This window comes from Arachis stenosperma, chromosome 2 (genome assembly GCF_014773155.1).
Source record: "Arachis stenosperma cultivar V10309 chromosome 2, arast.V10309.gnm1.PFL2, whole genome shotgun sequence".
Lineage (NCBI taxonomy): Eukaryota > Viridiplantae > Streptophyta > Magnoliopsida > Fabales > Fabaceae > Arachis > Arachis stenosperma.
The window spans coordinates 96,607,552-96,634,635 of record NC_080378.1 but is presented as its reverse complement, the minus strand read 5'-3'; the positions used below and the strand labels follow the sequence as shown (position 1 = coordinate 96,634,635).

Here is a 27,084-nt window from a genome sequence, read left to right as displayed (position 1 = left end):
TTTCCATTATTTAATGTATGCATGCACTTATATGATTGAGGCCTTTGTTTTACTAAACTTACATACCCATATGACCTTCACCCTTCATTATCCCTTGCAAACCAATTTGAGCCTATTTTTACCCCTCTGTTCTTTATTTTAGCACATCATTAACTCTAAGCGAAAAATAATAATGTCCTTAATTTGAATCCTTGGTTAGCTTAGACTAGTGAGAGTGCTCATGAATTAAGTGTGGGGAAAAGTGGGTTTGGAAATATTTGGTTTAAGAATTGGGCATTGTATATCTCTATGAAAATGTGAAAGAAATGTTTAGGACATATTCATGCATTCGATAATTTAATCATATGCATTGAGAAAAAATATATATATATAAAGAAAAGAAAAGAAAAATAGCAAATAATAAGGGGACAAAATACCCCAAAGTAAGTGGTGAAAGCAATGTATATGTACTGTACTTAAAATTAGAATGCATGAATATGTGAAAAACATGGTTAATGGACAGTTAGGTTTTGTATTTTGATTACATGGATTGTCTAAAGTTAGGTGGAAAGTTTAAGTTAATTGAGGATTCAGATTTTAGTCCACTTGGCCAAATACAATCCTAGCTTGACCCTAATCCCATTACAACCCTTAAAAGACCTCTTGATATGTGTATCTGTGCATTAAATTTATGTTGATTGTTTGATGAAGAGCAATCCTTAGAAAGCAAGATTAGTAGAGAACTGAGAGATCAAACCTTAAACACTTGAGTGATTAGAGTGTATACACTTCCGGTGAGGGTTCGATGCTCGATTCTTTGTTTCCGGCTTTCATGAGCTATTTTGTTCTGCAAGTTTACTTGTACTTTATTTTGTGATTTGATTTAGTGAAATCCAGTTCATATTTATTCTTGGAGAATTTATTTACTTTTAAACCAAGTAGGGAAAAAGCATTCTGTATTTACCTGCATTTAGAATAGATTGCATTGCATGAGATTCCACCACTTTAACCTTACCTTACTCTTTATCTTGGATTTAGCATGAGAACATGCTATTGTTTAAGTATGGGGAGGTTGATAAACCCATATTTTATGATATATTTTGTGCCTAATTTGAGTGATTTATTCAATCCTTCACTCACTTATTCATGTTAATTGCATGGTTTTACTTTTTCTTCCTTATTATGTGATGTATGTGAAAAACATGTTTCCTATGCTTTAAAATTAATTATTTTAATTATCCTTTTTATTATCATTCGATGCCGTGATTCGTGTGTTGAGTAATTTCAGATCTTTTAAGGCAGGAATGACTAAAAGGATGGAAAGGAAACATACAAAAATGGAAGGAAAGCATAAAACGGAGTTTTTGGAGAAACTGGCAGTGACGCGATCGCATGGACGACGCGGCCGCATGCCAGTGCGAAGAGAGCGCGACGTGAACGCGTGACTGACGCGATCGCGCGCCTTGAGCGAAATGCATATGACGCGAACGCATGACTGACGCGACCGCGTGACACGAAAAACTCCAGACGACGCGACCGCGTGACCCACGCGGACGCGTGACAGAGGCCACGCACCAGAAATTACAGAAAACGCTCCCAGCGATTTCTGAAGCTTTTTTTGCCCAGATCCAAGTACAGAAAGCACAGATTAGAGGTTATAAAGTGTGGGAATGCATCCATTCAAAGAGAGCTCGCCAATTTAGTTACTTTCCATGATTTAGATTTAGTTTTGAGGGAGGTTCTCTCCTCTCTCTTTAGGATTAGTATTTAGATTTAGGATTTTATTCGCTTTCAGGATTATCTTTTTATCAGGTTCAACATTCCTTTTTAATTACTTGTTTTCTTAATTTAATTTATGAATTCTTCTATGTTTCAGATTTTTATTTGAATTAATGTTATTTGAGGTATTTCAATTTATTATTGCTTTCTTTTATTTATGCTACTATTATTTTCAATCTGAAGACATTTTTATTCCAGTAGATTTACTTTTTCCCCTTTTGGTCTTGGTTAAGAAATCAGTAACTCAGGAGTTATCAATCTCAACATAATTGATAATTGATATCTTTGCTAATTGACTTGAACTTCAATAGTCCCAATCTTTTCTTAGGAAATAAATAGGAGTCGAAGATCAAACTAATTAGTCGCTTGACCTTCCTTTGCTTTAGTAAAGGTTAACTAAGTGAAATTAAAACTCAATTTTCATTATTCTTGATAAGGATAACTAGGCTAGGACTTCTAATTTCTCATACCTTGCCAAAAGTTTGCTTTACAGTTATTTATTTATTCTAATTGCCATTTAAATTATTTGTCATATTTATTCCTCATTCACAAAACCCCAATTTACAATCTTCATAACCAATAATAAAAACATACTTCCCTGCAGTTACTTGAGAAGACGACCCAAGGTTTGAATACTTCGGTTATCAATTTTTAAGGAGTTTGTTACTTGTGACAACCAAAACGTTTGTAAAAAAGGTTGATTGCTTGGTTTAGTAAACTATACTTACAACGAGAGTTTACTATAACTTCTAAACCATCAATCTTCAGTTCTTCACTTATCCTATAGTTCTCTAGCCTAAGTTTTCACACAACTTTACATATTAAACACACGAAACCTAAACCATACCTTGGCCGACCACCGCGTTTGCTCCAAGGCAGCCACACTAGCTATACATATAGCCCCCACAAGCTTGAAAAATCAACCTCAATCTTAGTTCCAATCACCACCAAGCTTCCAAATGCCCACAATTCAATTCCAATGCATATATATGTACTTAATTCGCACCTAATACACATGTATATCTCAATTTCAGGTTTCACATAATTAATTCAAGATTTGGCTGGGATTTAGGTTGTCCTTACCGTATCCACACGCATAGCAACTCAAACCCGATAAGCTCCATAAGCTAAATTGAACCTAAAACACCAAATTGGCAAAATCTCACTATAAGGGTTCAATTTCAAGAATAGAAAAGGGGGTAGAAAATCTGAGATATAATTGGAGTTTACCGGTGAAGTTAATCCAACAAAAATGTAGAGCTCGACGCGTTGGACGCGTGACCACGACCGGTGCGGCGATCGGAACTCGGAGCCGAAAGTTATGGTAGTTTGATTAAAGGGGCTAAGATTTGGAAAGCTCTCCCTTCCTCCCTTCAAGTTGCAGCGTGGATCTCCTTTTGGAGAAGAAGGAGACGCCATTAATAAGGGCTTGTTGGGCCCATGGGTCCGATTTGGGTCCGGTTCAACTAGTTCGGCCCATTCGATTCAATCTTGGACTAAATTTTTTGAAATTGATATCAAAATTCTCGTTTTGAAGAGCTCTATCCTATTTTATTATAAAATTCACATTTTTAATTTTCTTTACTAAAATTTAATTTATTGACTAATTATTCGCTAATTTTATGGGGTTTACATCTCTTCCGACCGAAATATTGAACGGAAAGATTACAATAGTGATAATGAGGAAGAATTTGAAAGCAATTATAAAGTTGTTGGTCCAAACAGAGACGAACATCAAGGTAACGGCACTATGGAGGCAAATGTGACAGACGTGGCAAATGCACTCGCAAACGAACATCCGTTTGAGGAGCCATCTTTCATGCGAACTTTGGATTTGGAAGTCATGCATGCTCCGGAATTTCCAGAATATATGAATGCAGGTACGTAATTGCCTATATTTATATAAAGGATTAGAATTTCGTAATAATTTATATTGATCGATAGACTAAATAGTTACGTGACATGTGAAAATATACTTAATTAGCATTTGTTTATATGTTTATTTAGTTAAATTTAAGATAATATTCTTTTTAGTTAGTTATTGATTTAGTTAAATATTAATTAGTATTTATTAATTAGTATTTATTTATGTATTTATGTTTTTATTTTATTAAAATTGAGATAATAACTTGACATAAATTTTTTTATATTAATATTGATGTAGTGAGTATTGATTTTTTATATTAATATTAAAATAAATATTAATTTTGTGAACATTCATTCGACATATGAATATTGTACCTAGGTGAGTATATATATGTCACATTCGGTAAACTCTACAAAAACATAACAAACTATCAGTAAATTAATAATAATTACTAATTTATTATTAAAAAGTTAATAATTTTTTAATAATAGTAACTAATTTATTAGACTAATGCTAAACTTACCATAAATTTAGCTAATTTAATAACTAGCATGGATAAATACAATTAACCTACTAATTATTTAACTATTATTATTAAAAAAATTTTAAATTTAACTACACAAACCATGTTAATTAAGTATCTAACAATAATCATTAATTATTAAAAATACCAAAAAAAAATTGACTTTACTAAAATCCAGTTTACTAAACTCCACAATAATACTCATGTAACTTCTAAATTTTATTAATAATACTAATAAATCAACTGTTTGCATCCAGAATAATAATAATTAATAATAATACTAATAATTTAATTCCAAAATATTAATAATTCTACTGTTTCTTAAATTTTTATTCAATCGTGTTTCTTACATAATTATTTATTTATTTATTCATTTATAGTTTACCGGATAATAATTCCTATATCACTAATAATAAATACTAACTTACTGTTAATAATAACTAATAAATAAATCCAATTTTTATTTCACTAATAATGTATCACTTTATTAAAACTTCAACTACAATAATATATTTATGTCAATTAAATATCTAACAATAAATAAATAATTATTGCCAGAGCAAAAATATATTATATTTTACAAGATCTAATTATTAATCATAATTTTTAAAATTATTACAAAAAATTATACAACAATTAATATAACTCTAAAGTTAATTAATTATAATTCTCAAAATTATTACAAAAAATTCTAAATATATATTTTTTACTAATTTATCATATTAGTCTAATTTAAACCAGTACAAGAAAAAGTGTATTTTTCGACGCTAAAAATCGACAGCTATCTCTTCCGTCGATATTTTTCGATGGCTTGCTGTCGATTTATTAAAAACGATAATTAAAAATAAAATATTAAAATCGACAGCAAAGTCGTCGATTTTTTTGGTAATCCTTTAACCATTTTCTTATTATTGACACATTGTCGACGGAGTGTGAGCCGAGAATACTATTATTTTAAAATCGACGAACGTAGCGTCTATTTTATTATTTAAAATATCGACACATTTTGCCGTCGATAAATTTAAACAGTCTTAATCAATTTTCCAAATTAAATGGATGGCACAGATTTAATGTATAAAATCGACGTCAAAGACGTCGTTTTTTTTCAAATTAAAATCGACGGGTATGTTGTCGATTTTTATCAATAAAATAAATTTTCTCCCACTCACTCCTGCGTTTCCTTCATTTCCCCAAATTCACCATTTCACCAACCCTTATTTTACCCTTAATTCATCTCGCATACTTCAACCCTCCTTCTCCATCGTTGCCGCGCCGCCATCGCTCCGCTCCGCCGTCGCATCAGGATGATCTCTCCCTCCTCCTCCGCCTCTCCTCCGATGATCTCCTCAAATAATCAGGTTTTCCTTCTCTCTCTCTCTCTCTCTCTCTCTCTCTCTCTCTCTCTCTCTCTCTCTCTCTCTCTCTCTCTCTCTCTCTCTCTCTCTCTCTCTCTCTCTCTCTCTCTCTCTCTCTCTCTCTCTCTCTCTCTATATATATATATATATATATATATATATATCAATTCAAATCTTAAATTCACTTCAACTTTTTCTCTGTCTCGCGTTTTGAAATTTGTAAACAGAGGAGCTTCGGACATTGATTTCTAAAGGCTTTGAAGTAATTGGAGCGCGTGCTTACGGAGCCGGCGTCGACGCTCAAGCGGCAGTTCATGCTACTCACAGACTGAGGAAGCTTCTATACGGTGAAGAGGAAGGGGATAATCGACCGGTGATCAGAGCAGTCGCTGCCGGTTCTGCGAGCTGAAATTTTTCGTGTCGGAGAGTGGAAAATCGAATAGCCTACTCGAAGAGGTTGATTCAGTTGTTGAAGAAGAACATTCGGAGAAATGTGTGGGAGAATGGTTGCTTGATTCGTTGTGAACTTCCGATCAAGCTGCCAGTATATTATCCTCTCAAGAATACGAGTGGTTAGTGATGCACCACTATTTTGTGGTACACCTTGTGTTTAATTGAGTGGATTTTATCCACTATTCTCACACTTATTCATGTAAATTGTATGTTTTATATTTTCCTTCCCGATTTTGTGCTAAGATTGAAAACATGCTTCTTTGGTCTTAATTTAGCTAATCTTAATCAACTCTTATTACCATTCGATGCCATGATATGTGTGTTAAGTGATTTCAGGGATTACAGGGCAGGAATGACTTGGAGGATGGAAATGAAGCATGCAAAAGTGGAAGGAATACAAGAAGCCGAAGGAACTGTAAAGCTGTTAGCCCTGACCTCTTCGCACTTAATCGATCATAACTTGAGCTACAGAGGTCCAAATGAAGCGGTTCCCGTTGCGTTGGAAAGCTAACATCCGGGGTTTCGCAACAATATATAATTTCCATAGTTGACCTGGCGTTTAAGGATGCGCACGCGCACATTGGCAAAATGTCCATCGCGTGCGCATGAGCCGTGACCTGTACGTATCAGAAACCGCCCCTAGCAATTTTTGGGCTATTTTTGACCCAGTTCTCGGCCCAAAAAATACAGATTAGAGGCTGGGAGTAGAGCAGAATCATTCATTCATTCACACAACATTCATTATAGATAATTTTAGGTTTAGATGTAGCTCTTAGAGAGAGAGAGAGGCTCTCTCCTCTCTCTTAGGTTTTAGGATTAGGATTTATGATTTCTTTTAATTTTAGGATTGCTTCTTCTCAATTTCCAGGTTCAATGCTCCTTTTATTTATTTTTCCAATTTAATTTATGAATTTCCATGTTATATTTTATTTCTTTTGTTAATGCAATTTGAGATATTTGTTGTGCTTTTCGAGTTAAGATTTTGATTTACCTCTTTTCCTTCAAAAGCTCCTAGTTATAAACATTCTTTACAATACTACAATTACTAAATTTTATTTTTTAGAGGTCGTAATACCTCGCCACCTCTGTCTTATGACTTAAGCATAAGGCTCTGTGTGGTAGGGTGTTACAAATTGGACAACTAACCGGTCTGGTTTGATTTTGTACATAAACTTTTATAGTACCATCAATAGAGTAAATGGTCAAATTAATTCCTGAAAGATTATTCACTCTCCAAATTGGATCTTGAAAATTTTTTTAATCAAATTCGTCCTTTAAGATTTTAAATTAGCTAGTCATGTTAGTCCTTCCATCACTTTCATTGCTAATGGTGTCAAAGTTTATTTATGTGATACATTAAATAACATCACAACATATACCTAGTAGTCCTAATTAACTATTAACATGATTAATTTATAAAATTAGATTAAATCAATTCCAAATTAAGAAATTCCAATACCTTAAATTCTTCCCTTAATTAGGTTTTGATTTGATCTAATTTCATAAATATATTATGTTAATAGTCAATTGAAATTCTTAGAAGTATGTTGTGGTGTCACTTAACGTGTCATATTAACAAATTTTGACACTATTAACAAAAAAAAGTGACAAAAAGACTAATATGACTAATTTAAAATTTTAAAAGATGAATTTAACTAAAAATATCTTTCAAAAACTAATTTTAAAAAATGAATAATCTTTTAGATACTAATTTGATTATTTACTCACGACCAATGTCTATCACACCAAACTTTTGTTAAACATGCAGGTGTGACTGCATCAGTATACCAACTTTTCCCTCTAATGGTCCACCTCCCTTTGTCGATGATCACTTTTAATTCGTCCTTACCTGCTCTCCTTTCTCCCCAACTATATGCAACTGTTTTAGTGCTTTCTTATTTTATTTAATCATGATCAAGGTATCTGTGTCATTACCGAATACATTGTTGCTAGATTTGATGCACTTTTGAAAGATCGCACCTTAAAACTCTGGTCATAATTTTTAATTTTTTTGTTTTAGCATATTTGGATTAGGTTGTGGAATATCAATCAAATGTCGACACATATATGCTGCTTTCTCCCAGTTAATCTAATTCACATAATGAGTAATGCAAAAAAGTTACATATGCTTGATTCATTAGTGAAAGTTTGATTAATATATATAACTAAACATTCAAAGAGGATCGTCAATTATGGCCACACATAAACACAGGATATAGTCATAATTGGATGTTAGATAACATGATCTATGGAAGGGTGTGATGAAGACGTGCTCATTAAGTGGAAATGCGCAACATTTCTTCTTTTTTTTTTTTAACATTATCTTCTATTTCAACTGATTAAGAATTAATTTATTATAAATTTAAATTCTATTTATGAATATATCATCACTACTCAACAAATTAATCGTGTATACAAAATAAAATTTAAATTCTTGATACTTGTTAGTCACACAATTAATCCAAATTAATTCTTAAATACCATATATATATATATTTTGTATAATTTAAATTCTTGATACTTGTTAGCCACACAATTAATCCAAATTAATTCTTAAATACCATATATATATATATATATATATATATATATATATATATATATATATATATATATATATATATTAATTATTGAAGCTCCGATCCACATGTACCTATAATTACCATTTTGACACTCCAAAAGAAAATAGATCCTGACGATTAAATGTTTAATTTTCGATAATGTTATATGATTAAATTATTTTAGTAACTAATAACTTCAATTAAGGTAGTTCAATAATTTATTAACATAATAAAAATTAGTGTAAGAAAAAAAGATACATTAAAAAAAAGAAAAAAAAAGCTTAGTTAAATTTAATTATAAAAATAACTTGTTTACTTAAGGGCAATTTACATAAATAAATAAAGTGGGAGAATTATTTACGTAAATGTGCAAATCTGTTTGTTGTTACGATTTTGTGCAAAATTGAATATTATGTAAACCGTGGCAACCCACCACGGTTTTAAAACAAACATAAACCGTGGGAGGTCACCACGGATTAGGAAGACATTGTTTTGCATGTAAACCGTGGGAGGTCACCACGGTTTACGTTGGAGAAAGCTTGTTCATAAACCGTGGGGAGTCACCACGGTTTATGTAGACTAAAATAAGGTGGTGAAGATCTATATATATGTGGGTGATTGAAGCACCAGAAGAGATCATTCTCACAATGTGCATTATAATATAAACCATACATGAATACATGAAATACTCTGAATCAGGCACTCACTACATAGCAAGGTTGCGAGAACCGGACCGGTCAATGAACCGGTGAGGTCACTGGTTCAATGGTTTAATGGTTCGACCGGGATTCAACCGGGGTTCAACCGGTTTAATTAAATATTAAATAAAATTATTAGAAAACCTAAAAATAATTTGAAATATATTAATTTAGTAAAAAACCGTTAAAAAACCGGCCGGTCTGACCGGTTTACCGGTTAACCGACCGGTTCGACCGGTTTTTTACCTGTTTGTTGCTGGCCGGTTTTTGAGCTTACACGGATCGGTTAACTGACCGGTTCCCGGTTTTTCCGGTTGAACCGGCCGGTCCGGTACGGTTCTCAGAACCATGCTACATAGTCAAAAGATAAATATTATTTAACAGTAAGTCTGAAATACATAAACACTAACAATCATGCACATTACATAAAGAAATTAGCATGCTGAATACATAACGTAGCTACCAAGATCAATACATAACGTAACTAACATGATCAACACATAACGTAACTACCATGATGAATACATAAATAAAGAAACAAAGTACTGGACAGGAAGATATAGCATAACTAATCAGAATCCTCAATGGTGTCACTGTCATCGTCATCGAACTGGCCAAGCAAGTGCCCTCCGGTGCCACACAAAGTAGGACGTCTAACCCGCCTAGGTCGCTGATCTGGCGCTGGTGCTGTGGGGTGTGCGGGAGCCGCGCTGAAAGCGGAGGCAGGTGTACCTCCTAAAGCAAACCATGGGTCGGACGGCGAAACTGCTGGCTCGTTCAGGTCAACTGCCAACTGAGCCTGAACATCGTCACTGCCTGGCTGCTGCGCACGAAACTGGGCATCCTCCTCAGCCATCTGTGGCCTATAATGGGTCTGATCATCATCCCTAAGCATGTCAGCTATGTCTCGGTAAAACTCGGACTCAGTAACGGGATCAGCAATGTCCCCCCCAACAGCTGCGGTCGTAAACTCGGCATAACCAAATGGGCTCACGTTCGCAAACATATGTGAGCTAGAACCCACGTCGAACGTCGGCTGATCCATGGCTGATGCTGATCCAACTACGTCCTCAGCGGCGACGTGACCAGTGCCGCCCCCTGCTCGGATGGTCCTCCATCAGGCCCACCTCGACGGTCAGGCCGCGCAGGTGGCCGTCTGCCTCTACGGCGAGGAACACGGTAGTCCACTGGATCCCCAGCCTCAGCTCCAGGAACGTCCTGCTCCAATCGGTCGGCAAACTCCCTCCACTCGCGATCCGTGGTCCGGGTCCCAATACGGCGACGCCTATCAACTCGTCTGTTATCCGGTCTGTCATAAACATGAACTCTAGGAGGTGCCTGGGACGACCCTCTGTGACGAGCCTCCTCAGTCAACACAATCGGCCTCGGATCCTGAAATGCTACATCTGGGGATAGGAACCTGTGCGCCACACGGCACCACCACTCTAGGTAATCTGATGATGGACCAGGGTCGAGGACACGATCGACCCATATGACCGACTGATGCCGGTTCTCCCAATACTGGTGCCACTCCCGATAATATGAAGGAAATCACCGGTCCCCACCCCTACCATCCTTCGCATGTAGCCAATCTATGTTCAGAGCTACATCTGGGAGAGGCTGAACACCGCCGAACTGGGGTAGAACCCTATCCACCTGATGCCACTCTATCGCAGCAAAATATATGAGGCTAGTGACGGCCGTCCACAGCCGTCGGTGCTGATCAACTAGTATCTCCGGATGAATAATAGCAGTAACATCAGCAGAAGAGTAAGGCTCCCACACAAACTGCATACAACACAGTAAGACGTTCATGAGGCAGTGCAATGTAAGAAAAACTAGATCTACCATGAGTAATAAATAAGTCACTCACGTCGTGGACAAGCAACCGATCAAGTGCAAGGCGTGCGGAAACTAATCTCTGTGCCCCTGCATCGTTCCTCGGAACAAACTCCGCCCACCTACAATTTAAATTTACATGATATCAAAACAAACCATAACACAGTTGCAATTTTTACAATTTATGAACGCATATTTTTAAACCATACCTAGAAGCAAGCGGAAAACCAAAGCGGTCAAAACCAGTGGGCCTCAGAGTGGGAAACCTCCAGAAAATCCAAGACTGTAGTAGGTGTAGCGGCCCGGCCAAGTTAACGACGTTCCTGTTTGTACCACGACAAAGACACCTATACAACCAGGCTAGTGCAGCGGATCCCCAGCTATATCTGCCCAACTCATCCAATGATGCCAAATAAGGCAACCAGCGAAGGTGTACCCTGTTTGCATTCTTGTCCGCAAACAGCTGAGAGGACAAGAGCATCAGGATATAAGCCCGTGTGTATACACGAACTGTCTCATCAGTAGCATCTGCAGGGAGAACACGGAACCTCTCGTGAAACCAGGTGTAGCACACTGTCATCTGCTTCACTTTACTCTGCGGAGGCAACTCCCCGAACAACTCCCGGAACCACACCCATGCTGGTCTACCGTGTTCCATCAGATTCTCAAACTCAGTCAAGCACCCACTAACGGGTGCACCATCAATCGGCAAACCCAGTTGATACGCAACATCCTGAAGAGTAATGGTGCACTCACCAAACGGCATGTGGAACGTGTGGGTCTCCGGACGCCAACGCTCAATAAATGCGCTAAGCAGAGGCTCATCAACCCAGAACCAATGACTGTTTAGCCTAGCAAGATGATACAACTCCGCAGTCTCCAGATAGGGTATAATCCTGTCATGTAAGGGCATATTCTGCTGCCGCCTAACGGCTGTAATAACCCTACTAGGCTGCAAAACGTTCGTAATAAATAAATCCATTAACATACAACGATTACAAACAACAACATACATAATACTGGTGCTAAGATAACTGTGCACATTAGATTCATGGATTCTCTTATCCTGTACTAAATACTGAAGCTAACAAAACTGTGCACTCACAACAACAAATTAACAATTTAAATTCATGAATAAAACCTTTGAATAAAATACAATAATGATAACAACAAATTGTGCAAAAATACTAAAAACACAGTAAGAAGATAAATAAGCATAACAAATTATGCATTACTTACAAAACCGATAATATCATTAATATTTATGTAAATAATATTAATCAGAATCACAGAACAGGTAAACGTAATAAAATAAAAATATTTACAACCAATATTCCTACTAACATATCAATTGCTATATTAGAATTAAATTTAATTACAATAATAATAACAATAACAGTTACTAACCTCTTCGTCGATATTTCCTGCCACGTGAGCGATGCCATTTAGTCGGTACAATCGATCCTCATCCTCCTCCATTGGCCCCACCACCCACTTCTCCTTCACTACCTCCAATCCTTTTCACAAACTCTCTCTACCACAATGAATCCAACTTTTTTTCCAAAGGTAGCAAATGAATCCGTCCCAGCCTTCAACGGATTACATATATATATAGATACACGTAAACCGCGGTGGGTTACCGGGTTTTACGTTCAAAGTTGCACTCTACATAAACCGTGGTGACTCCCCACGGTTTATGAACAAGCTTTCTCCAACGTAAACCGTGGTGACCTCCCACGGTTTACATGCAAAACAATGTCTTCCTAATCCGTGGTGACCTCCCACGGTTTATGTTTGTTTTAAAACCGTGGTGGGTTGCCACGGTTTACATAATATTCAATTTTGCACAAAATCGTAACAACAAACAGATTTGCACATTTACGTAAATAATTCTCCCACTTTATTTATTTATGTAAATTGCCCTTTACTTAATATTTATGATGAGTTTTTTATTGTCTAAATTAAAACATTAACATGACATGACTATTTTTTATCAAATTTGTTTTTTTTATTTATTATTGATAATTTGATATCATTGATATAGTAAGTGTGAAAAATAATTATTTTTATTTATATAATATATTATATAATTATACATATGTAAAACATTTTTACAATGACGGACCAACTTAAAACAGAGTTTGTCTTGCTAGTGTTGAGAGTCATGAATTACACGACCCAATTTCAAGCACTTTAGGTTTAATTACTATAAAATTTTCAAACTTTTTCTAGAAACCAAAGTGATATTGAGGTGACCCTAATCTTTTGAATTAGCTTTTGACTTAATTATTTAAGAATTAATTAACATGGGCTCTTCACATATTAAGATTATCAATTAAAAAAAATTACAATATTTAAATTTTCAATGTCTTATTTTATTATTAGAAGAAAAATAAAATAAAAATCTTAACATATACTCTACTTAACCCTTAAGAGAAATGTCTAGTTAGAATTTTTCTTATGGTATCACACTACTGTAATTATAATTGTTAGTAGCCACCTTATAACCATTAAAAAAACTTTTAAATATATCGGTACATTGGTATTTCAGTAAATTTTAATCTTTGATCTTAATTAATTATATATATTTTTTTATAATTAAAATTAACGATTAAAAATTACTAAAATATCAGTATATTAATATACTTAAAAGTTTTTTTAACCATTAAATATTGCTCTTCAAGTCTTTGTTGAGCTAGCTTTAATTCCTGTTCAGTCTTTTAGTTAATAGATAAGAATTGTTTCACACTTTTTTTTTTAATTTTTGCTTTGATACTATATAAAAAAATAAGTGGACTTAATTTAAGCTAAAAATTAGCTCAAGACGTAAAGATTACCTATATTTATAAGGACTATCAAATTTTCAATTGTAGATAATGCGAGACTTAATAAGATGGTTACCAAAAAAATTGTTTTATTCGCACCATTCAAAAAAAATGGAATATGAAATATGATGTTTAAACAGTTTAAACAACTACCACTTGTATTGGATTTCATGGTTAAGGCTTGATACCATTTATAATTTTATATGTGTTATGCTAACTTTTGAATTTTAGTTATGATCACTAATTTATATATTATATAGTATAAAATTTGGCTTGATTGTACAATCGTTACACAAGTCGGGGTCATCAAATTTAGCGCTTGAAGTTCTTGCCCAGTGCTAAACATGAGAGGGTGTATTATATTAAAGTTTCACATTATCTAAAAATAAAGATTCAAAATTTTTTATAAATATAAAACAACTTTTACCTTGGAATTAACTTTTAGAATTGAGAAATATCAGCTTAATTTCTTGTATTTTTAAACAAAACTTGGCAAATTGTCAACAAATTGGTATAATAACTTTCATTAGCTTTGCTTTCTTTCACTTTTTTTTCCTTTCTAAAGGAAAAAAATGATTGCCCTTGTGTGTTTCAGACAAAACGATTTTCATTAGTACAAATATCTTCCTCTGATATATCAACATCATAAATATTTAATAATAAAAAAATTAGCTAAAAATATTAAAATTTATTATTTTTAACTTTATTTAATATACTCTGCTTTTCTGTCTATTTCTTTTTAATATATCTTTTAGAAAGAAAGAAAAGTTAAAAAACGATTGCCTTTATGTGATTGAGACAGAAAATTTTCATTAGTGAATAATATCTTCCTCTAACATATGATTATCCTCTCTCAGCTCTATATAAGGAGGTTCTCACTTCTCATGTATAGAGTATAGTTAATTATTTGTGTAGCTCCACTAATTAATAATTAAGCTAGTGAATTTCTACTACAGCACAACCTTAGCCGCATGGAGAAGAACACAATTGATGCAAAAACTGCAGAGATTGAAAATAATGAGATGAAATGGGTTCATGATTCTTCAGTTGATTATAAAGGACGAGTTCCACTCCGAGATTCAACTGGTTCTTGGAAAACTTCTCTCTTCATTATTGGTAAGTAATAACGACAACACTTCTTTTTGGTTAAACTAAAACTTCCTTATCGTTAACTAAACTGCTTTATCTGTTTATTTTGATTGTAGTTATCTCTGCCTTTTTTTTCCTTCTTTTTGTGGAAATTTTGAAATTCCATGGATCAATGGGTTAAGTTGTTTTCTTTTCCAAACATTTATGTATTCAATTTTGAAATAGAAATCCGAACTAAGCTGATTCTAATTTATGCATATGGCTCCGTCCTCTGTAGGTTTATGAACATCTTAAGCCAATACTTCCATGAGGCATTTTTTCATGATTCCAGATGTTGTGCTCCAATAGAAATTTCATTTATTTATTTTAATAAAATAAGAAAAAGAAAAGAATGGAGAAAAAAAAATGACGAAATTGGTAAAAGAAAATCATATAATAAATAAGAATAACTCTACTTACATTACTTACATACATAACTCACAATAATAATATAGAGGGGATTTAATTACATTTTATAAATAAAGTCAATTAAATAATAATAATAATAATAAACTGTTATGATACCAATTTTTTCAAAAACTTAAATTAATAAGAGAAAATATATGACTGATTATATAACATATTTTTTTAAATAAAAGTCTCATTTGAATTGACTGATTATATAACATGTTGTATATACTTTTTTTTTTTTTACTTTAACTGTTTTGTTTTTCATTTTTTAGATCACAAAAGATCAAAATTTAAAAATTTTTAAATTATAAAAATTCTGATATTATATCATGATATTAGTTTGTTTTTTAAATTTAATTTGATAAAAAAATACATAAATAATTATATCTTTATAAGACTACTGCCAAATAAGTTTAAAATCTATCTTAAAATTATAAAACTCTCTAAACTACGTACTTAACCAAAAAAATAATGGTCTTAATTAGTACTAATTCAAATAATAATGCAAAGAATTTATAAAATCAATTCAATTATACAAAGTCATAATTTTATAATAATTTTTATAAATTAAATTTTGATACACTAATAATAATTTTATACATACATAGATACAATATTAGTCACGTTAAATTACTAAATATTTTTTATAATCAAATCCAATTAAATGAAATATAATAAAAATTACTCACACAATATATATGTAAACCACAAAAAAATCTAAAAGTGATTTGTTTGCATTTTTTCTTGCCTTCTTATTTTTCATTTTCTTGAAAGTGTGAAACAACAAAAAGAAGAACATCGAAACAAAATTTTTAGTTAAAAAATATAAAAATTTTAATGATATAATATATAAATGATTTTAAATTGTACAAATTTTTTAATTGGATAACAACTAAACAACACATAAATCGTATAACACATAAATTGTTTTTAATTATGCAATTTTAAGTTAAATAACAAAAAATAATATATTTTTTTTGAAAAATACATAAATTTTAATTACATAACACTAAAATTGTCTTTTCTTTCTTTATTTTTCTTCAAAAAATTCTGTATTTTTTTCATTTATTTCTCATTAAAAAGATATGTTTATTGTGATTGAATTTTTGTATTTTCTTTCTTACTAAGTTTCTCTTCAAGAATAGTACGTGTATCCTTAAATTATTGCGTGTTTTATGTAAACCATTTATGTGTTTTTTTCTTGCACATTTTTATTTCTAATTTTGTCTCACCACACACATAAGAGTGAAAATAGATTAGGTCAGGTCAGATTTTGTTATTAGCCTATCATGTAGTTAACTACTTTGAGTTTGGCCTATTATTCAATTTGATCCGACATGAAACTTGTTAAAATGTTTGATAATTTTTTTTATAAAAATAAAAATATTATTTAAAAAAATTATTTTTTAATAAATATATTTATATATAATATATCATATTTAATATTTATAAAAAAATTTAAATTTTAAAATATTTAAAATATATAAAATTATTTATAATTAAATATAATAAATTTAAAATATCTCATAATTTTATTAATAATAATAAAATTATTTATATATATAATTATGTATTAATGAGTCCAGGTAGGTTTGACAGGTCAATAAAACTAATTAATAAACCTTGACTTAACTTATTAACATAATAAAACTTTTATAAGAACTTAAATTTGTTTCTATTTTGAGACACTCTAGTGTACAGATTAGAGTGATATAAAAAGAGAATATAATTTTTTTTATAATTATTTTATTATTATTCAAAATATAAGTCCTACTTTTATTAATCTCTCTTTTATTCTATTAAAAAAAAATCTATAAACTTACATCTTCACTATATAATTCACCTTTTATTTTATAACAGGCCAAACTACAAATCCTTGGTAAGCCACTTGACTTTTTTCCACCTCATTTTTCATTATTAGGACGGCAGGTTAATATGCGATCCTAAAGTGCATCTCGCTCCGCTTTTTGGTGTGGGCCAGTTTGTTAGAAAGATTTTTTTTCTAAAATTAAAAATAAAATAATACAAATATGTTTATCTAAAATTTTTAATTTAAAAAATACCGTTAATTTAAACTAATATAAATATATTTATTTATATATTTTTATTTAAAAATAATTCTAATACTCTTAAAAATCAAACATAATTATACAAGTTTTTTCTGCATAAAAGTTTATATTATTATGATATTTATTATAGTCAAGACAGTAATAATTTTTTTTTGATATTTTTAACCTCTATTTATATTTTCTGCCACATAAGCAATTCTATAATTTTAAATAAATATACTTGTATTAGTTTAAATTGATGTATTCGTATTTTTTAAATTAAAAATTTTAAATAAATATATTTGTATTATTTTAAATTAATGTAATAGTGTTTTTTAAATTAAAAATTTTAAATGAACATACTTATATTTTTTTCAATTAACGTATTCATATTTTTTAAATTAAAAATTTAAATAAATATATTATTACTAATTTTATATTTGTATAATCAGTGAATGTTAGATAAATATATTGTTACTAATTTCATACTTGTATAATTAGTGAATGTTAGATAAATGTATTATTGCTAATTTCACTCTCCAACATAGTTTTTTTTTTTTTCACGTAAATCATGGGTTTTCCTTTTGTTTTTGGTCTCGTACACATAAATAATGAGAATCTCTCATATTTTACTCTTTCTTGACATAAAACCCAGGTTGATGCCATAATTTATGCTCAAAAGGAGAATTTGGCCACTGCACACTATCAGTACATGAATTGTGGTATTTATATGGTTTTATATAATTTTTTGAAAACTTATAATAAACTCGTGATTTATATAAAAAGAGAAAAATCTTAAATGGCTCCGGACAATTATTTCAAAAGACGAGGTTCTCAATAAAAAAAATATTTTTCTATCCCTGATTTTTATTTTTATGAGACTGATTAGTCTCTCTGTCAATATTTTCTCTTTGTATTAACAGAATAAACCTATATGCCATGTTAAACTATTGATTTATCTATTAAAAATCAATTAAGATTAACAAATTATTTTTTATTGGGAGTCTTGTTGTCTTTTAAAGATAATTATCAAGACCGTTTAGTATACTTTTTTTAAATACATTAGCTAAATTTATTGTATAAAACTAAAAAATATTAGTAATTTTTAAATTATTTTTATTTATAAAAATCAAATAAAAAATATATTAGTAATTAACGTGTCATATAAATATGTTTTGAAAAGAAATTATTAACAAAGAGGTTAACCAATTTCACAAAATTAAATATTAAAGATAAAAAAATATATTCTTTTGTTTAAAAATCTGATATTCTTTCAAATAAATTATTAAAGACCAAATTGAGTATTCACTCATATAAAAAAAAATAAAAGAACAAAAATATTATCTTTTTCATTTAGAACAATTTGATAATTTTTACCCTCAATTAGTTTATTTAAGTAATTTATCCTTTTTATCATGTTAAACGGGTAGATGTAGTAAGCTGTGGCCCTCCGCCGCCCTTAATTGTAACTAAAGAAAATTATTTAAATATAACTTTTATGATAATAATAATAATAATAATAATAATAATAATATTTTAATATTATTATTATTATTATTATTATTATTATTATTATTATTATTATTATTATCTCTTTATATGCGTTTGCTTAAACATTATTAAAATTATGCTTTTTATTTAGTTACTTTTTCATTATAATAGTAAACCGTACCTTTTTGTTCATTTTTTGTAGTTAATCTACATGCTTGTATATCCGGTGTATGTATAGATATTATATATTTATACCCTTATTGGTACCCATGTAACACTTAGTTTTATGCTTGTTCGTTTGTAGTGTTTGAATTTAGTGAGAGATTAAGCTACTTTGGAGTAGCAACCAGCTTGGTCCTTTATCTTACAAAGATTATTCATCAAGACCTAAAAATGGCAGCTAAAAATGTGAACTATTGGATTGGTGTCACCACATTGATGCCGTTGTTGGGAGGATTCATAGCTGATGCATATTTCAGTCGCTACATTACTATCATTATATCATCCATTGTTTATCTCATGGTAATTCAAAAGAACTAGAACATTAGCTATACTCAAAAAGTTCTAAGATTCCTCTATTGAAGTATAAGCGAGTTTTGTTTCGTTAATTATCACATTAATCCAAGATATTTCTAATCATTTAAATTGAGAAAATTAAAGAGTCTTCCCCTGAAGTCTTTGAATATTACAAATGTTACTCCTCTGTTTTTAAGTATTGCATTTGTCTCTCTTATATTGTTAGAGATATATTTATTCATGTACATCGTTTTATTAGTTTAAGATTTTGGGACAAGTAATTTTGTAGCATTATTATATCAAAATTTTTATGATAAAAAATATGCAAAATTTACACAAATCTAAAAACAGCTATCATTAGTTTCTTATGAAAATACAGGGTTTGGTTCTTCTTTCTCTATCATGGTTCTTGCCAGCATTAAGGCCATGTGATCATCATAACATTAATAACACATGCACCAAAGCTAGGAGGGTACATGAAGTAGTGTTCTTCATAGCCATGTACTTAATATCCATTGGAACTGGAGGGCATAAACCTTCTTTACAAAGCTTTGGAGCTGATCAATTTGATGATGATCATGTTTCTGAAAGGAGGAAGAAAATGTCATTCTTTAATTGGTGGAGTTGTGGTGTTTGTAGTGGAGTCATTCTAGGAGTAACCCTAATTGTTTATGTACAAGATCATGTTAATTGGGGAGTTGCTGATATCATCCTCATAGGGGTTATGGCCTTTTCATTGATCATATTCTTGTTGGGAAGAAAATCTTATCGTTATAGGGTACCAAGTGGGAGCCCCTTGACACCAATGTTTCAAGTTCTAGTTGCAGCCATTTCCAAAAGAAAGCTTCCATATCCTTCCAATCCTAGTGAACTATATGAAGCTTCTAATTTTCAGAGTTGCAATGGAAGATTTCTATGCCACACAGAGAAACTCAAGTATGTATAGTACTAGTATAATATAACTAAGAATTAATTAGGGTTAATAGTCAAAATTTTTTCTAAAAGATCAAGTGTACACCAGTTTTGAATTAGTGCCGGAAAGATGCTACTGTGAATTAAATTGGTCGTCCTTTTATAAGCTAGATGATGATACATGGCATAAATTTTTTTAAGGTACGTCATCGTCTAACTAGCAAAAGGACCAATATAATTTAATATTGTATCTTTCAAGAACAAATTCAAGACATTTAATTTTTTGATGACCGAATTGATGAACATGTAATTTTTAATGTACTAGTTTAACTATTAACTAGAATTATCTATTATCTTTTGTTGGTGTTAAAATTTTATTTTCCATATAGTATATTTCATATAATGATTATTTCTCTCTTGATACCACTTTTTACAGATAATATAGTCTAGATGACCAACAATTTTTTAACTAATAACATCACTTTCATTTTTCTTTCACAAAAGAAAAAGAACATGTTGATTCGGTAGAAACATTGAACGTATCTAATCTTTTACTGCATTTATTATCTAAGATGTTAGAAGTATTTTAAGGATGTTAAATTATTCCTCATCTATAATTTATAATAATTAAAATATTAGTATGCATGTATTTCAGATTTCTTGACAAGGCAGCTATCCTTGAAAGTGATGATGATGGAAACATAGCAAAGAAACAGAGTCCTTGGAAGCTTGCTACTGTAACCAAGGTTGAAGAGGTGAAGCTTATTATCAACATGATACCGATTTGGGTATTCACTTTACCATTTGGAATATGCATGGCACAAACAACCACTTTCTTTATCAAACAAGGTGCAATCATGGATAGAAAAATAAGCAATAACTTTGAGATCCCTCCGGCTTCAATTTTTGCCCTTACCGCCACCGGAATGATACTTTCCGTCGCAATTTATGACCGGATCCTTGTACCGTCGCTAAAAAAGCTGACGGCAAACGAAAGAGGAATGAACATCCTTCAGAGGATCGGTACCGGAATGCTCTTTTCAATCATTTCAATGGTGGTAGCAGCATTGGTTGAAAGAAAGAGACTTAAAATGGTTCACCTTAAAATGAAAGTGTCTTGGTTGGTTCCACAATTTCTAATTATTGGTTTTGGTGACGGTTTTACACTTGTAGGGTTGCAAGAATATTTCTATGACCAAGTTCCGGATTCAATGAGAAGCTTAGGGATAGCACTTTATCTTAGTGTGATTGGAGCTGGAAGTTTTCTTAGTAGTTTGATCATTACAATTGTTGACCATGTGACAAGCAAAATTGGAAAGAGTTGGTTTGGTAAGGACTTGAACAATAGTCGCTTGGACAAATTCTATTGGATGTTGGCGGTTATGACCACATTGAATTTGTTTCTGTTTGTCTTCTTTGCTAGACAATATTCCTATAAGAATGTTCAAAAGGTGGTAGTGTAATTAAGGATAATGCTTTGATACTTTGATTTGAATTATTACTTCAATATTCTTTGTTTCTCTAAACACCCCCCTTTCTCCTCTCCCCCTTCTCTGTTTCTTTAAGGAACCATATGTATTCTTTTTATTATGATTATGTGAATTAGTTAGATATAAATAGATATAAATAATTGATGATGCTGTCCTGTATGTAAGTTATAATGTTCAACACCTACACCTATTATATTAAATAATAGAGTAAATTAGGGTGTTTACGAGTTCGAATAATCCAATTATCAATACGATTACTACAATATTTTGGGTCTATGATCACAATTTTTTTTGTCACGGTAAAAAAATCGTGATCATAGAAGGTCTTCTATGATCACGGTTTTTTACCATAACAAAAAAAGCTATGGTTACGGTTTTTGGAAAAATAGTGACTATAGATACTCTATAGTCACAATTTTTAAAAAAAAAAGGTGGCCTAAAAGGGTTTATAGTCATGATTTTGGAAAGTAACCTAAAAGGGTCTATGATCACAGTTTTTTACAGTGACAAAAGAGTTCATGGTCACGTTTTTTTAAAAAAGGGTGACCTAAAAGAGTCTATGGTCATGATTTTGGAGGGTGGCCTAAAGAGGTCTATGGTTACAGTTTTAGGGGTGACCTAAAAGAATTTATGATCACAGTTTTTCAAAAAAACAAAGTGACATAAAAGGGTCTATAATCACGATTTTGTGGTGTAACCAAAAAGTATGTATGGTCATGATTTTGGTGGGTGATCTAAAAGAGTCTATTGTCATGATTTTTTGAAAAGTGTGATCTAAAAATGTATATGGTCACAGTTTAAGGGGTGACCTAAAGGGGTTTATGATAACAGTTTTGGAGGGTGACCTAAAAGGGTATATAGTCACGGTCTTGGGGGGTGACCTAAAGGTATTTATGGTCATGGTTTTGGAGGATGACCTAAAAGAGTTTATGGTCACGGTTTTGGTGGTTGACTTAAATGAGTCTATGGTCATGGTTTTGGAGAGTGACCTAAAGGTATTTATGGTCACGGTTTTAGAGGGTGACCTAAAAGGATCAATGGTCACAGTTTTTCGAAAAAGGGCGACCTAAAAAGATTTACGGTCAGAGTTTTGGAGAATGACCTAAAGGGGTATAGTTACAGTTTTAGTGGCTGATTTAAAGGGGTTTATGGTTACGGTTTTATAAAAGAGTGACCTAAAAGGAGTTTATGGTCACAGTTTTTGAGAGTGAATTCTTTTAACTAAATCAGATTTTGATCATTTGAGTTTAAATTAATTAAGATTCTTATATATATTTTATGATTTTCAATATTTCATATATTTAAAATTTAAAAATTTTAATAATTGAAAACTAATGAGAATTTTATATGATTTAGTTTAAATATTAAAATTTAATTTTATAAATAAAAAATTAAGATGAATACTTTAAATTTAAATTAAAAAAATTATTTAAAACTTATAACTAATTAGTAAGTTGACAAATATATATTATATTTTTAAAATAATTTAAATAAATTATGGTTGATTTTCAATTACTATTTTACCTTCTAATTTTATTAAAATTCTTATACTATTCTAATCATAATCCTAACTCTAATCCTAATTACTATTCAAGAACTTTTTTGTAACTAAATTAGGTTTCAATCATTTGAGTTTAAATTAATTAAGATTTTTATATATTTTTTATATAATTTTAGGTATTTCATATATTTAAAATTTAAAAATTTTAATAGTTGAAAACAAATGAGAATTTTATATCATTTACTTTAAATATTAAAATTTTTATAAATAAAAAATTAAGTAAAATACTATTAACTTTAAATTAAAAAATTATTTAACTTTTAAAACTAATTAGTAAGTTGACAAATAAATATTATATTTTTAAAATAATTTAAGTAAATTATGGTTAATTTTTAATTACTATTCTACTTTTTAATTTTATTAAAATTTTTACACTACCCAAGTCCTAACCCTAACCCTAATTATTATTCAAGAATATTTTTGTAACTAAATCAAATTTTGATAATTTGAATTTAAATTAATTAAGGTTCTTATATATTTTTTATGATTTTGAATATTTTTATGATTTATTTGAAATATTAAAATTTTAAATCCAATTTTATAAATAAAAAATTAAATAGAATACTATTAACTTTAAATTAAAAAATTATTTAAAATTTAAAACTAATTAGTAAGTTAACAAATAAATATTATGTAACACCCTAATATTCAAATCCTTATGCTCGAGTCATAAGTCAATGATATTACGGTGGTACGACTCTCAGGTGGATTTTTAATATATAAATATAGGTAATTTTCGAAAGGAGTATTAATCGAGAAGCCTGAAAAGAGTAGAATAAAATCGCGAAGACGTATCACTCACGTTTCGATAACGAAAAGTTAAACTGTTAAGCCGAACGCGATATACGGACAAGGCATAAAGGAGATTAAGAGATAGATAACAGATAGATATTTATAGCATAAGTAAATAGCCACTAGTCGCGACCCGCGAAGTTTAGGCTGGCTAGGGTACAGTATGAAAGTAGTTGACAACAGTATATCCTAATCTCTCCCAAAAGAAACATAAGAGCCTCTATAGGCAAGTTCCAAAAGAGTTCAATACATAATATAATCTTTTCAAAACAAAGGTGGAGAGATTCTAAGCAAAACACAAAATAGAGAAACTAAAGATCTTCGCCGTCTCTCAGACGAACCACAGCTTACTTCTGAGCACCTGGACCTGTATCTGAAAAACAAGAGATATATACGGAATGAGAACCCCGGGCCCATGGGTTTCCAGTACGGTAAACGTGCCAAATAAATACAATGCACTGCAATAAAAACTCACTAAGCAATCCTAAACTTCTTCACCAAATATCCAGCCTAGATTCTCACTAATCCATGAATAGGCAACTATCGTAAGGGGATACTAAATCTAGTTCATGTTACACATGTTTCCCAACTCGCTGACTCTTCCACGAATCAGACTCAGAATCGTAAGCAAAACCATTACCAGTTGTTCTGCCTCAGCAACTCTATATCAATACATCATACCCTCGCCTGGAGCTAGTGAAATCACATCACTGCGTCTACCCAGGGGGTTCAAATTATCTCATCCAATGATCATCATCATCATACAATCGCATCATTAATTCATCTCATCAAGAACAGCCCTCAACCTCCACCGACACCAACATGAGGGGCCTCTCAGTTGTACAAATACAAGCAATATAGGCAAGTAATACACAATTAAGGTACAAGTAGAACAAGTAGCACATAATCAGGTAACTTAGCATATATAATGTAGAAATCCAAAACAAATAGGCAAACCCAAACAAATCAAACATATGCAAATGATGAATGCCTGCCCTATGGCTGATGATATCATCTGTCGGTTATCAAGCCAACCCGACGTGTCCGGTAGCTAACCCGGACACAGTCTCTCTGTTGCGTATTAATATCATTAGAGGGAATCTGCGCCCTGTCGCCATTAGAGGGTATCTGCGCCCTGTCACCATTAGAGGGTATCTGTGCCCTTTCGCCATTAGAGGGTATCGGTGCCCTGTCACCCTTACAACCAGAGAGAAAACACAAGTATGCTTACATTCAACATTTTCCATCATTATTCATTTATCATATTCGTTCATTTATCATATATGCCTTTATACTCAGCCATAATCCATAATGGCTTTACCGTAACTCGGCAATAACTCAGCCATCTGGTTCATAGTTCAATCCAGAACTAGCCAATTTATCAACATGGCTCCGCCGTATCCGGCAATAACTCAGCCATCCGGCTCATGGTTCAATCAAGAACCAACCATTTATCAATAATTATAGCCCTTCGGCTCATGGCATACACGGTACTTCCACCGCCATCCTCCGTATCTCATATAATCATCTTTGATCATCATTGATCACAACTTTTCCCCTTGCTTCATTCGCAAGTTACCACATCCCCTAACTCCTTCCTCTTTGCTAGGCATATCATAATGATTTAATACATAAGGGGTGAGATCGGAGGCTTAGAAGTATGAGATTTAGCTTTTAAAACTCACAAATCAACTTTGGGATGAAAACAGGGCCACGCGCACGCGTACTTCACGCGCACGCGTGGATGGCCACAAAGCTCATCGATGCGTATGCGTCATACACGCGGACGCGCGGATTGAAATACAGCCAGACGACGCGTACGCGTCAGCCACGCGTACGCATGGGTGCATTTGCGCCCCAGGCACAAAACTGGCACAACTCTGGCACAACTCTCGGGAAAATGGCTGGGCATTGGGTGCAGCGCATCGACGCGCACGTGCACACCACGCGCACGCGTGGATGGTGCCTTCTTGAAGAACGACGCATACGCGCCAAGTGCGCTTACGCGTGGAGGGTCATTCTGCTAAAAATTTTCTAAGTTAAAAGCTGCAGAATTCACAGATTCAACCCCCAATCTTCTGACGGACATAACTTCCTCATTTTAAATCGTTTTTCACCCGTTCTTCGAACGGCATGGACATCCTGGATCCAACTTCACTTCTAAACAAGTTTGGCACAAAACAGAGATCCAGAGTCCAAGTTATGTCCCATCAAAGTATGCCCAAAAACCATATTTTCATACAAAACTACAAGGTGCCCTTTTCAAAACAAGTCATTTTCAACCTTTTTTAAAATCAACCAAAACATGCTAGTTTCAACCCTTTTTGAAATGAATCAAAATATACCAAAATCAACATCAAGCCTCCTCAACTCATACATTAACGCTTTGCCACGATTCACAAAACTGCCATATAACCATTTTTACCCATTTCAAACAAATGGCTAAACTACAAACACATTAACATGTCATACATATTTCCTCATTCCAATTTCCAACAATACTATTTCCAATCAATCATCATTACACATAATCAATATTATACTCACTGTCACATGGTTTCACCCACAAATCAACCTTAATCATTTCTCAAGTATATATCACAACATACATATCTCTCATGCATCATCATACCATCAAGGCATCAATAATCATGATCACATATATGACCACATAACATACCTCAACCAAAACCAAACATACCTCATCTATATAATTTCACCCAAAATTACCAATTCCCACACTTCAACTCCTCAAACCTCATTATTCAATAACCAACCCAATCATTCATATATTCATTATCTGAAATTCATCCAATTACTTGTGTCATCATACAATGCACACATCAACTTACCTTC

General features: G+C 31.9%; 1 protein-coding gene across 3 annotated transcripts; it reads left to right on the top strand.

Moving 5' to 3' along the window:
• The first annotated feature begins 14,746 nt into the window (after positions 1–14,746).
• On the top strand, positions 14,747–21,911 carry LOC130961134 (protein NRT1/ PTR FAMILY 5.6-like). 3 transcript variants are annotated; one of them, XM_057886849.1, is made up of 6 exons: positions 14,793–14,995; positions 17,279–17,297; positions 18,122–18,188; positions 19,262–19,479; positions 19,853–20,409; positions 21,041–21,911. In XM_057886849.1, exons 3-6 carry the CDS (start codon positions 18,179–18,181, stop codon positions 21,846–21,848), a joined length of 1,593 nt encoding a protein of 530 aa, XP_057742832.1. In that variant the 5' UTR covers positions 14,793–14,995; positions 17,279–17,297; positions 18,122–18,178; the 3' UTR covers positions 21,849–21,911. The 3 variants fall into 3 exon arrangements, with proteins under 3 accessions (XP_057742831.1, XP_057742830.1, XP_057742832.1); XM_057886847.1 differs by lacking the exon at positions 17,279–17,297 and having other exon boundaries at positions 14,762–14,995; XM_057886848.1 differs by lacking the exons at positions 17,279–17,297; positions 18,122–18,188 and having other exon boundaries at positions 14,747–14,995.
• The last annotated feature ends 5,173 nt before the right edge of the window (positions 21,912–27,084 follow it).

Excerpts from the sequence above, each read along its gene's own strand:
- LOC130961134 (XM_057886847.1), top strand. The coding sequence starts at position 14,915 with ATGATTCTTCAGTTGATTATAAAGGACGAGTTCCACTCCGAGATTCAA. Across the intron at positions 19,480-19,852 it reads CATCCATTGTTTATCTCATG|GGTTTGGTTCTTCTTTCTCT; the intron begins GTAATTCAAAAG and ends ATGAAAATACAG. Across the intron at positions 20,410-21,040 it reads TGCCACACAGAGAAACTCAA|ATTTCTTGACAAGGCAGCTA; the intron begins GTATGTATAGTA and ends CATGTATTTCAG.